The sequence below is a fragment of the Mytilus galloprovincialis genome, chromosome 2 (genome assembly GCF_965363235.1).
Source record: "Mytilus galloprovincialis chromosome 2, xbMytGall1.hap1.1, whole genome shotgun sequence".
Classification (NCBI taxonomy): Eukaryota; Metazoa; Mollusca; class Bivalvia; order Mytilida; family Mytilidae; genus Mytilus; species Mytilus galloprovincialis.
This window is the reverse complement of record NC_134839.1, coordinates 40,192,962-40,206,391: the sequence shown is the minus strand read 5'-3', so window position 1 is coordinate 40,206,391 and position 13,430 is coordinate 40,192,962. Positions and strand designations below refer to the sequence as shown.

The 13,430-nt window shown below is 33.0% G+C and overlaps 1 protein-coding gene across 1 annotated transcript; it reads right to left on the bottom strand.

Moving 5' to 3' along the window:
- Positions 1-3,657: 3,657 nt before the first annotated feature.
- Positions 3,658-11,179, bottom strand: LOC143063591 (uncharacterized). Its single transcript, XM_076235807.1, has 3 exons — positions 11,041-11,179; positions 10,017-10,133; positions 3,658-6,404 (listed from the first exon to the last, which is right to left on the bottom strand). The coding sequence occupies exons 2-3, from the start codon at positions 10,085-10,087 to the stop codon at positions 3,794-3,796; spliced, it is 2,682 nt and encodes an 893-aa protein (XP_076091922.1). The 5' UTR covers positions 10,088-10,133; positions 11,041-11,179; the 3' UTR covers positions 3,658-3,793.
- Between the last annotated feature and the right edge of the window lie 2,251 nt (positions 11,180-13,430).

Sequence of the window (13,430 nt, the reverse complement as noted above, 5' to 3'; positions counted from 1 at the left end):
TTAAATAGAGATTTGTAAGCCAATGATATCAATTCAAAGGATATTATTGCGACAAAAATAGGGATTATAAACAATCTCAATTCGGAGATAATTCCCTTAAAAAACGTGTTGACTTTTATAGATTTCTGTGAACCCTAAAACAGAAGTTAAGAGAGTCTATATTTTATTGTTTCGATTTCCAAATTTGATTTAAACTTAAATTATGATTATACATATTAAAGTAAAATCACCAAAATACTGAACTCGGAGGAAAATTCAAAACGGAACGTCCGTAATAAAATGGCAAAATTAAAAGCAAAAACACACCAAACGAATGGATAACAACTGTCATATTCCATACTTTTTACAGGCATTTTCTTATGTAGAAACTTGTGGATTAAATTGCATCAAATTCTTTTTTCTTTTTTTTTTTGAGATACGGCACGACATGTAAAAACCCCCTCCCACTTTTTTACAAACTACTCCTTAACTCAAAAATGAAATTTTGAATCATCACCAAAAAGTATACAGATCTTTAGATTAATACAACAAAGAAGTGTGTAAAGTTTTAAGCAATAATCATAAATAGTTTTTGAGATACGGCACGACATGTAAAAAAAAACCCTCCTCCTTTTTTACAAAATAATCAATAACTCAAAAATGAAATTTTGAATCATCACCAAAAAGTATACAGATATTAAGATTAATATAACTAAGAAGTGTGTAAAGTTTTAAGCAATAATCAAGAATCGTTTTTGGGATACGGTGCGACATGTGAAAAAAAAAACACCCCTGTTTAAATCTTATTTTCACCAAAAAGAATACAGAGCATTTGCCATCATAAAAAACAACTATATTAAGTTTCATGAAATTTAGATAAGTCGTTCTCAAGTTACGGTGCGACATATTTACGCCGGACAGACAGACGGACGGACACCGGACATTTGTATACCATAATACGTCCCGTCAAAATTTTGACGGGCGTATAAAAACAACAAATGTAACGAAGAAGCACAAAAAGGCATACATCAAATTTAACATCGTTTGTCTTGCCTTGATTAGTAATGTTCATAAATGGTAATATAACAAAAAAATACTAAAAGGGAGATACCCAAAACAATTATTTTCATTTAAATATCAATTTAAACGGGAGTTTTTATCACGAAAAAGGAGGGGGGCGAACTTTTCATGGTAAAAGCACCTATGTGTCTCTGGTAAAAGGAAAAACCCTTAGAGATCAATATTTTTACAACTAGTATGTCTACACATAACTATCATGCTAGGTAACGCTATTTCATAATAGTTGACATTTTTTTTTGGACAAATATGTAAAGCCTTTACGACAGTTGTTTTAATTGCATATGTTAAAAGTGACAGGTATCATCTGACCGTTACCTCATTTTCTTGGTTCATTGGTCAATACTATAAGCAATAGATCATCTATATTATTTAATGCATAAATTGAGTGTCAGGTATACATGTCTGCCTGTACTCAATCTGTGAGTATTTGTCTCGGCATTTTCTTGCAAATCATTTTCTGGGTGCTTTATAATAAAAGGAGATGTGAATGTACTTTAATAAGACAGTGACACAACAAATCAAAATAAATCTACATGACAACACAATAGACTTCTATTTTTAAGCCCCTTAGATCCTATAGGGCTTACCGTTTTAACCTGTTTATACATTCCTGGCTTTCCTATGTTTGGTTTAAAACGTTCCTGATGAAGGTCAATCCAGGATGCACCTTGGACGCATACAATTTACAGTTTTAATTTCATCTAGATTTTAGCAATCGAAAAGTAAATGATTTTTTTCTCAACATGTCGATATTACAAAAAAAAGTAAAATTACAAAATACTGAACTCAGAGGAAAATCCAATCGGGAAGTCGATAATCACATGGCAAAATCAAACGACAAAACACATCAAAAACGAATGGACAAGAACTGTCATATTCCTGACTTGGTACAGGCATTTTGAAATGTAGAAAATGGTGGATTAAACCTGGTTTTATAGCGCTAAACCTCTTACTTTGTTGACATTCTCATCAAAAACAACATATATTTCATGATTTGTTAGAAGAGAAAGACATTTTTTATGTCCATTCAACCTTTGATTTCTCTCCTCTATATAAATAGTCTCTGTCTCCGACACATATATTTTCAAGTGCATAATACTTGTATGTTTTGAGTATCTTGCAAAACCCTTTATTTATCTATGTATATATTCGAAGAGAAAGAAAATAATGCGCAAAGCAAATACAGGATAGAGAAATGTGACAAAACAAATTAAGGATAGAGAAATATGACCAAACAAATTAAAGACTACAGAAATGAAAACGAATTTTCACTGTCATACAGACCTTCATTAATATAAAATACCAATTTCAGTTCCAATAACACTTGTTTTTTAGTGATTAAGTTCTCAGAATGTTTCCGTCGTAGACTATTTTCTTTTCAAATATAAATCCATAAACTACATGCATATAGACAAAATCCTTATAACAATAAAACGAAAAAATCTTTACAACAATAAAACAAAACATAAATTAAAAAGAAAATAACAAAAACAAAATCATGATTATTCTGCCCTGTTAGGTGGTAAATCAGTTTCCTCTCGATCGGTTTGATTCTTCAACCGCTACGTTGTCGTTTTCAGCTGAGCTTTGCTTATAACTTGGTATAGGTGGTAGTAGTGTATATCCAGATAGTGATGACGTAGGACGATACATTTCGAACTTAATCACATCTATAATTGGTGGAAGTTTTGGTGATCCACATGCCGATAATGGTCTGTTTTCTGTATTCTCAAATGCGGTAAACAATGGCGATAACCTAGCAGACGACCTCGGACGATCCATTTCCTTTGTTTTGTTTATGCTTTTTATTGGAGGAAGTTTTGCAAAACCAGAGGCTGATAAAGGTCGGTTTATATACGTGTCAGTTCTGTCGACTATTGGTGGTAACATTCCCATAGTAGAAGGCGATAATATTCTGTTTTCATCTAAGGATTCCTTTCTTCCTTTTCTCTGTGTGGGACGAGTTAATCCTGATGATGATACAGGATAACTTGTTTTTACCATTGCATTCTTGGTAGTTATTGACGGTAACTGCAGGAACTCTGATGTTGACCCTGGACAAGTTCTTTCGCTTTTCTTGCCTATGCTCATGGGGTTAGGAGAAACAAGATTTCGATATGCATCATGAGTTTTAGCTTGCTCTTCCCTCTTTGAAAAACTCTGAAATATTTGGGGTAAATGTTCATTCGGACCAAGCCTTGGTATAATACAGTCACTAGGACGACGTATCTTATCTTTTGGAATTGGTATTTTGCTTAAAGGTGCAAGTAAGCGTCGACTTTCATCTATTTTTCGCTTGTCGTCACTCGTGTAAGTACTCCAAACATGGTCTTTTACTCGGACTGGTATTCTAGATTTTCTTTTGATTTTTGGCAATTTTGTACATCTTTCTCTCTTTCTAGGCAATCTACTGTCAACGTTTGGACTTTTGGCATTTTTTGTGCTATTGATTTGGAGATCAGTTCCTCGTCTTACTGATATTTTGCCCTCCGGGAATGATCTTACAGCTAAAGGACCAGTTAATGTAGCCCTGTTTGTGTTCGTAACCTTCAATACACGGACATGAATGCGTCTGGCTGAATCAACGCGTAGCCTTTCATTGTTTAGTCTTGTTAAAGACTTGTTTTCTCCATTAAATCTCCTAACTATAACCGGGATTTTGCTTGGGATAGAACTGGTTTCATGAAGAAATGAGAATCTAAATCTGATTTCTTTGACAGCTTTCCTTATGACGTCATTTGCAAAGTTTTCCTCCATTTGAAAGGTTTATCTCAGGTGTTTTACAAGGTACTATTTGAGATTTCTCATGCTTCTCTTTTTTTTGGACCTCGTTATCGTCAATTTTGTTTTTTGATTCGTTTTCCTGCTTTCTATTGATAAAGCTCAGCTTTGGTTTAGGTTTCAGTTTCTTGGCACTCTCGAAAAAGACATCAAAACTTACATTTTTCTTCAAATCCTGTTCTTCTTTGTATGCACTATCAACATTTTCAACAGCAATTTGACGGTCAGCAGTTCTTGCATCTTCTTTTGGTTTGTTATCATCACTTTTATCTTTCTTTTCATCAATATGTTTCAATTGAAACTTTGTCTTTCGTCCACCAGAATTGAGATTTGGTCTAGTCCCTTGTTTATTTGGACTGTCAAACATAATGTCAAAACTAGTATTGATTTTCTTTTCCTCCAGGTTAACGGCTTTCATATTTTCATTGCTCTTAATTCTCTGGTCTGTGATGTTAGGTATCAGATTGACAATTTTTCTTTTTTCCGAGGATAGTTTGGGTTTAGACATTCGTTTCTTTGGTTTTTCAAACATAATATCAAAACTGATATTTGTTTTTTCCTCTCGTTTAACATCTTCTTTGTTTTCATTGCTCAGAACACTCTGGTCTTCAACGTTAGGCTCCATAGTGACGGTTTTTCTTTTTTCGGACGAGAGTTTTGGTTTAGACATGTGTTTCTTTGGTTTTTCAAAAATTATGGCAAAACAAGTATTAATTTTCTTCTCACATCTGTCTGTATCTGCACCGTCGATATCCTCATAAAAACTTCCGGTTTGGTCTGGTGGCAGACCTACATGTATCTTTTCCTTCTCGTCACTTATTTTATCATTATCGGTAACATCTATGGCAGCAATCTCAGTGTGGACTTGTTTCAGTTCTGATTTAGCCTTTTCTTTTTCTTTTTCTTCTCTTATCAAATTATCCAAAATTCTCAAGTTTGACTTAATTTTATTTTTATCGAAACTGATTAGACTAGCTTTGATTTCTTCAATTATGTCAAAGGTAGTATTCATTTTCTTTTCATAACCGACTGTACCGTCTATATTCTCATAACAACGTCCGGTTTGGTCTGGTTGCAGAACTGTCTTTTCCTCCTCGGCTCTTATTTGTTCATTAATGGTACCACCTATTGCCTCATCAGCATTCTCAGTGTTGACTTGTTTCAGTGTTGATTTAGCCTTTTCTTTTTCTTCTTCTTCTCTTATAAAATTATCTAAAATTCTTAAATTTGACTTCGTTTTAGTTTTATCGATACCGATTACACTAGCTTTGATTTCTTCATGATACAATTCGTTTTCCTCGTAGTCTTCTTCTTCCTCTTTTTCATTAGCCCGTTTCATGACAGCTTCGTACAATTCTTCTGGATTTCTGGTATACACATGAATATACTTTTCTAAGGAAACACATTCGTCGCCCATCCGCCATTTCAAATTTGTGCGCATTTTTGTACCATCTCCCTCGAAAACGGATTCCAAGCTTACAGATCTTTTGATAACACATTCTTTCAATGATTCAGTCGGATTTTTTTGGGGTGTTCCACACACGACATTGACTAAATTATTCCCATTGGTGAATTCTACAACATTAGCATGGTCTCCTTGATTTTTATCATTAGATGGCCGTGGTGATTTCGGACGTGCAAGCTTTGATCTTGTCCTCCACATATTAAAACTATCTCCACCTTGCCACCAGTTCTTCTCAGCAGCTTCATTTGTTATGGTTCCTGGTTTTTTAAGGGTATCACCACTCTTCTTTCTTAACTTATTCTCATCAAAGTTGACTTGTTTATCAAGTTTTAGTTCATAGGCAATGTTTATCGATGTCATGTATTTCCAGTCCCAATCTTCATTATATTGACTATTCTTGGCACTGGTTAAATTTTCTATTGAATAATTAATTTTTAAATCATCCAACCCGGTTAAAGACTGGTTTGCTGGAATTTCCGAAAACGTTTCCATATCACACGCCTCAGCGACAGCTGGGAGTAATTCTACCTCACCAAGATGACCGGAAACTGAGTATTTCCTGTTACCCTCTTGTTGTATAAACGTTGACTGGGATGGTCTGAGGTGTGTATGAGGGGATCGGTCTGGTTTAACTGGAAAAGACTTCTTTTTGTAATCGAAAGAAAAACACTCGCCAAACGCCTCTAAATATTTCTTCTTTAAAAATTCTGATGCCATGGATACTTCATTAAAATACGGGACATTTGTTGGGTATTTGCCTCGTTTACCGAATACTTCCGTTTCTCTGTGATAAACGGGCATGTACTTTGTACGGAATGTTTCTTCTCTCTCTTCTCGCTCCAAATCTTTCAATTTTTGTTCCAATGATTTTGGTACCAAGCTTGTCCCGACGTCATCAAAGGTGAAACGTTCTGGGTGGCGTGGATGTACATAATTGAGTTCTCCTTCAAGTTTCTTTACCATTTGTGACTTCAAATTGAACCAATCTTGCTTTTCTTCTAGCATTAATTCCAATTCGATAATTCTTTCATTCTTCCTCTTAATTTCTTCATCAATCACATCAATGTCTGACTCCAGTTTTTGGTCTTTCCGTTCTGACCTAAAAAAAATTAAAGTAGGTTGTTGTATGTAATATTTGAATACACCTATACCCTTTTAAAATGATCGGTCAAATACTTTCTTTCTTCAATATTATGTAACCCCTCGAATTTTTTTCTCAGGCTTTATATTTAAATGTCTCCACCGCAACTTCTATATCTATCAATGTGTTTGACAACCTACGTCTCTAATACATTTCAGATAAACTATTTCACCTGCTTATCCCTTTAAATATGCATGTTTTTTTTATACAATTATATCCATTAATTTAGTTCCATACATTTTATATGGAAAATTTGGATAAAAAATCTAAAAAAAAAAAAAAAAACATGACCTGATCCCGGGCCCGGATAATGTGAGTGCATACATAATACTACTAAGACAGCGAAAGATGCTTCACATTCATTACTTATGAGTGGGGGTCGAAATAAATCTACTACGTCGAAGAAAGATTGGCCTTATTTAAAGCTAAACTCTAATCGTAAGGTGATCTCTCTCTGTGTTTGTGCCGTTAGGTTTCTGTATAAAAAAAAAACGAATGTCTATCGTCTCCTTGTCCTTACGTCTATTTTTAACCACTATGCGTCTTATGGTACCAATAAAGTTAGGAAAAAATATTAAAATTTGCCCTTATAAATTTTACTATCCCCTTTTCATTGCTTTCTTGAAATATCAAGCTTATTGTTTGTGTCATATATGTGCATATGTATGTAATCAGAATCTTCCATAGATTTTATATCCAGTATATAAAATGGTAAAATATAATTTCTTTTGGGTGTATTCATGGCAACAATCTGCATTTATTTGATATGAAATATTGCAAAAAGGGGGGAAAAGATGTCACATATTTCCCCAAAATTTCGGTTCTACTAAAAAGCGCCCGGGGAAAAGAAAAAGCGCCCGGGAGAATAAAATAATAATATTTTATAACAATGAATGTTTTCCTGAATAAAACAATATAATCATTGCTTGTTTTGTCCTTAAATTAGATAAAACGATGCTTCATCTAACGTGTGGAGATCGTGTTGTTGCACTTTTACATTTTAGATTTCAAAATTGTATAGAAGTAAACAAAATATAAACAAAAGTATATAGAAGAATCAGGAACGATATTGTCCTCGATTAAAACATATATTTCGTTATTTAAAAAAAAAAATCAGTGTCCGAGTTCTGATATTTGCAACTGCATTGTGAACACTGTTCAAAGTTTTGTATTATATTAAACACACTTGAATTGACGGTGGAAGATCGTGGAAGGTTTCAACATGCCTGCCACTAAGAACAGAAAAGTTAAACCCACTGCTAAAGCAAATATTGCCTTGTGGATTTTGTTTTTCATAAAACCAAAACTGTTAGATGGCGGCATGCGATTTGTAATGTTATTCAATGCTTTTAACATGCATAGTATAATTGTTTTATTTACTGATGCTGATATAGTACATGACGATGTGTGTGTCACTTTTATCGTTCTTAAATAATGTGTAACTCTTTCATTTTATAAAATCAATATGTATCTGTGAAATTGAAGTTGTATTTGAATTTTTCATTTTGATATCTTTTTTTTTTTTAAACATGTCTTTTGATATCTTACATTTTATTGAAATCTTCAGCATAAACTGTATATATATTTTTTTTTTAAATCAATGTGCATAACTTATTTCATCAACAAAAAGTTGTCTCTAGTCAATACATTATCTAAATATTTTCCCCGGGCGCCTTTTCTTTTCCATGGGCGCTTTATTTTCTTCCCCGTGCGCTTTTTCTTTTCCCTGGGCGCTTTTTCTTTTCCAGGGCGATTTTTCTTCAACCGGGCGCTCCCGGACGCTTATTAGTAGAATTTCAATCACTTGAAGTAATACCTTTTCTGAAACTGTGTACATATATCATTCAGCAAATCCAATGAAAATCATATGTCTTTCATATCATTTTTTTGTAAAATTGCGTCCAAAACATAGCGTAGAAAAAAGTGTTTGTAAACATAACATTAATTGCTGGACCGATGGCCGGTCTAGCTATGAAGATATGGATTGTCAAACAGAAAATAGCCCATAAAACATGTAAAAATAATCTTGATGCTCTTATAACCATCTTTGAAGGCTAAATTAGCACTCAGCTGTCTAAAAATGAATTTTATTACACAATAACTTTCCTAGTTGAAAAATTCACCGGGGCCAAAATGCGAAACTAAACTCCTAATTGTGTATTGCTACATATACTTGAATACCAGATCGCATATAAATGAAACTGTAGAGCAGTCTTTTCTTATACCATAACTTTGGTATACGGAAACTAGGAATTTCGACGCAGAGGGCCATCGCTTTATTCGTTTGACACAAAAAAAAAACAACTGCTTTATATCTTTTGACACAGAAAGTCATAGTTTTATATCATTGACACAGAGATCCACGGCTTTATACTCATAGATGACACAGAGAGCAACCGATTTATACCCTTGACACAGGGAGCCACCGCTTTATACCTCTGACACAGAAAGCAACCGCTTTATCCTGTTGACACAAAGAGCCATCGCTTTATACGCTTGACACAAAGAGCCATTTCATTATACTCTTGATACAGAGAGCCAACGCTTTATACTCCTGACACAGAGAGCCACCGCTGTAAACCTCTAACATAGGAATCCACCACTTTATCATGTTGGCACAAAGAGCCATTGCTTTGTACTCTGACACACTTTATACCTCCTGTACATTTGACGCAGAAAGCCACCGCTTTGTTTCAACAGATATCCACTATTATACGTACCTACCCTAATGCACGGGTGTCATTCGGTTTATCGAGAGAATTGACCGTGAAAGAATATCTCTACAGTGGTCAAGTATTGCGAAACGATCGGGAAAGCTCTGGTACCGGATTGTGAAAGAAATCTAATCGAAAAGACATATGAAATGTCAGTAAAGAATCTAATTTAATTAATTACACGGACAAATTTACAACAAAATAAAACTTTCTGTCAAAATAATTTAACATTATGTAATGTATCAGTATGTGAGAAAATCCAGTTTTAAAAGTACATTAGTTTTTACAAAAAAACAAAAGGCAGATTGCTACTCGACATTTTAATGACACCCGGCGTGTAATAGTATTTTTTTTATATAATTTATGTACCATTATAAACATTTTAAAAAAAATAAATTAAAACACATATAATATATGACGGAAGATAATGATATATATTTCCCCAATAATATAGTGAAAAAAAAATGTATAAAATACAAATTAAAATAATGAATTTCAGATTATAAACTCAGAGAACCTGTCTTTGGTTTATAAGTTTATCATGTAAATTTTCAAATTTCCCTCAGTTTTTGGACTTGTTTTAATAATATTATAATATCCCTTAATGGAAATTTAAAACATCACAATTATTGATATTCATTCCAAAACAATTTTAGTATTGCTCGATTCTGTTTTCTCCCAGGATGTTTGACTATCTTCTATATGCGTGGACTAAAGTTATGACAATTCTCCGGTAATAAAGAGTGAACTTAATTTCGTATACCTCCGTGAAAAATAAATGGCAACAAAACATGCCTGACTGTGGTTAATGTACAAGTGTCGTCTTTCATGATATAAGTTAAAATTATATACTTACTGAGAAAACATGGCTTCGTCCTGGTAGTATTGGTCCACTACCATATCGTCTAAAAACTGGTGGTTTGACATTTCAGACTTGTCCGGTTGTTTTTATAGGGCACTATCACACAGATTTCTAATAAATAAAAAAGGGGGATACTTAAAAAAGGCATAAAAACATGTAGTTAACGAGAAAAAAATAGTATAAACCAAGATCTGACGTATATGAGTAAAAGATAAAACCATGAAATAACATTACCATGCATGTAAAGTTAAGTTCATGCAGAAAGACGGAAAACTGAAAATGGGGAACAAAAATAAACATTCCTTTACTAGCGGGTATTTACATGAAGATTGAACATGGCTTTTGTGGTTTCTTTTTTTATCGTCTTCTTTCTTACTTTTTTTTAATAATGGTTAGAATTAGTTTATTTGTAGATTTTTCTTCTTGTGAAGGACGAGAATAAACAACTTCAATCCCAGCGTTTAAAGTTAGATTTGACTATTATTCAATACCAACAACTAAGCCAGAATTATTTCAATAAAATATATTTCCTTTTATTTTACTATGCTCTTTAACAGTCCAAATAATTATAGGTAGCTTAAATGATCTTAAATGTAGAATTCTGTTATTTTATGGTGGACCTCATTTAAATATTTATCTTAAACAGGCTCAAAATTCGTCTGTTATACATCGATACCAAATATAATGCCCACCAAACTCATTTATGAGTCATTAATTTCCAAAATATTTTGAAAACAAAGACCAAACAAAACCACTTACAGTGGCAGATCCAAAAAAGGAGGTCCTGGGGGTGGAACCCGCTCTGTTTTAGCCAATCAATGCATCTGAATGGTGACATATAGCTGGACCCACCCCCACCCCCTTTATCCTGGGTTGGTACCCCCTCCCCTTTAATAAAATGGCTGGATCGCCACTGGCTGCTACCATCTATATCAGGACTAGAACGGAAATCGAGTGGATCTTTATCGAAGTATAATATTTTCTATCTATTTGTATAAATATAAAAATAGCAACTTACCATCGTCTTTGATGAATTCTTCTTAAAATTAAATATCAATATCTTCAAAGATTGTTCAGTTTTATCATATACGCTAATGTTTGCGGTCGTGAAGTAAAGGCTCCGCTCCTTTCGACAACAGAGAAGTAGGTTTCTGCTGGGCGCTATTGTGACGTTACAAACAAAAAGTCATAGATATGCACATGTACTGGTGACGTTGTCTAAAGACGTGCACAAACTGCGTTTATAATAATAATAATAATAATGATAATAATAATAATAATAATAATAATAATAATAATAATAATAATAATAATAATAATAATAATAATAATAATAATAATAATAATATAATAAATTCTTTATTTAAAGAGGGTAACTCAATTAGAAATAGTCTAATTTTCATTGAGGCCCTCAAACAAAATACATGCATACAGTTAACATTCATACATTCATACATTAAATTACAATATATATTACTAGTATATACACAATTCAATCATTGAAATATACAAAGGGTAAAAAATGACAATATTTGATATAGTTTTGTTAGAGGAAAACAAATTATTTGACTTGCATATAATTTTCAAGAAAATGATTATAACTATGTTTCTTGAATAATTCCTCATTAGGACATTTTTTTATTTCGAGTGGTAAATTATTCCATACTTTGATTGCAGAACAATGAAAAGATTTTTTTATAAAAAAATGTATTTGGTCTTGGAACAAAAAGATCGATAACGCGTTGAATGCACATACACATATATACACTCAAGTTATTAAACATCGGGCTTGGTATAAATTTTTATAATATAATTAAGAGTATGTATGCTCAGGGTAAATCGTGTATTCGATTAATAAATAGAGTTACAGACCTTTTTCAAACTAAGGTGGGAGTGAAACGGGGAGATTATTTGATTCCAAATTTGTTTAAAAATTTTATAAATGACCTCGCAGATTATCTAGAAAAGTCACCTGAACTGGAAGCCAGTTCATTGTTTACTATATGCTGACGATATTGTATTTTTTTCTTCCTCGGAAAAGGCGCTTCAGTTTAAACTTGATCAATTAAATAATTATTGTATAGATTGGTTTATGAAAATTAATCTAAAAAACACTAAGGTGATGGTATTTAACAAGGCAGGCAGGTATATAAAACATAACTTTTATTTTAATGATATGTTGATAGATTGTGTTCAACATTGTAAATATTTAGTTATAACATTTAGTGCATCAGGATCTTTTCCCTTTGCTCAGAAGGAATTGTACAATAAGGAATTGAAACCATACTACATGTACAAGCTACAAGAAGACTTCTTGTCACTGAATCCAAATGTTAAAAACAGCCTCCACGTATTTGATCATACAATTTAAACCCATTCTTTTGTATAGTTCGGAATTTTTGGGCTTTTTTAATCCTTTAAAAAAAAAAATCTCAGACTTCTACAGTTGATCAAGCCTATCCTTAACTTCTTTCTGAAAGATACATAAGATTTTGTAAACTATTACTAGGTGTGGGGAAAAGAGAAACAAACTTTGCCACTCTTTCAGAACTTGGGAGAATTTTTATGATCAGATACTGGCACCGGCTTGAAAATTTGGTTTCATCCTTTCCATTTATACTCAGAGTTGCATATTTAGAGTCAAAGCTATTATTTGAATCAAAATTCCCTCTTGGTATGAATCTTTAAACTATTTGCCAAAAAAAATTAATGGGGTTGACAGTCTAGCCTTTGCAGGCAACTTAAGATTCAAAATTTTAATTAAAAGGTTTCTGTATCAGCATTATGAAAACAGTGGAGAAAACAAATGCACAATTGTGCTGATGGCTCGGGAAATTTTGTAGCTATAGCACTTTTAAACTCATTTTGGTCTTGAAAAGAGTGACGAAAGATAGCAAAGGGACAGTCAAACTCAGAAATCTAAAATAAACTGACAACGCCATGGTTAAAAATGAAAAAAAAACAACAAACAGACAGACAAACAATAGTACACACGACACAACATAGAAAACTAAAGACTTCACCATTTGGAACTCTTGGTTTAATAGCTTCCTTGTGAGCAGCAACCCTCTATCAAGAAAATCATGATAGGAAAGATATCTTACTTTATTACAATCACCTGAGTAGAGGAGAAATTTCACTCGATTTCGTATTTCATCTCACAGTCTAAGAATTGAACAAGGTCGCTATCAGGGTACTCTCTGACAAGACAGAATATGTCTCAGATGCACCTCAAATGAAGTTGATGATGAAAAACATTTTTTTTTATTTTCCTGTACATAAACTCAAGATAAGAGAAATTATTTAAATTCCACTATTAAATCACTATGCCCAATCTTTACGCATTTGATTCCTAGCCAAAAACTGATATGGCTTGTGGCACCGTTAAAGTCCACAATTCCTCTAAAG

Coding starts and splice junctions, on each gene's coding strand:
- LOC143063591 (XM_076235807.1), bottom strand. CDS start 10,087: ATGTCAAACCACCAGTTTTTAGACGATATGGTAGTGGACCAATACTAC. Junction 6,405..10,016: donor GACGAAGCCATGTTTTCTCA/GTAAGTATATAA, acceptor AATTTTTTTTAG/GTCAGAACGGAAAGACCAAA.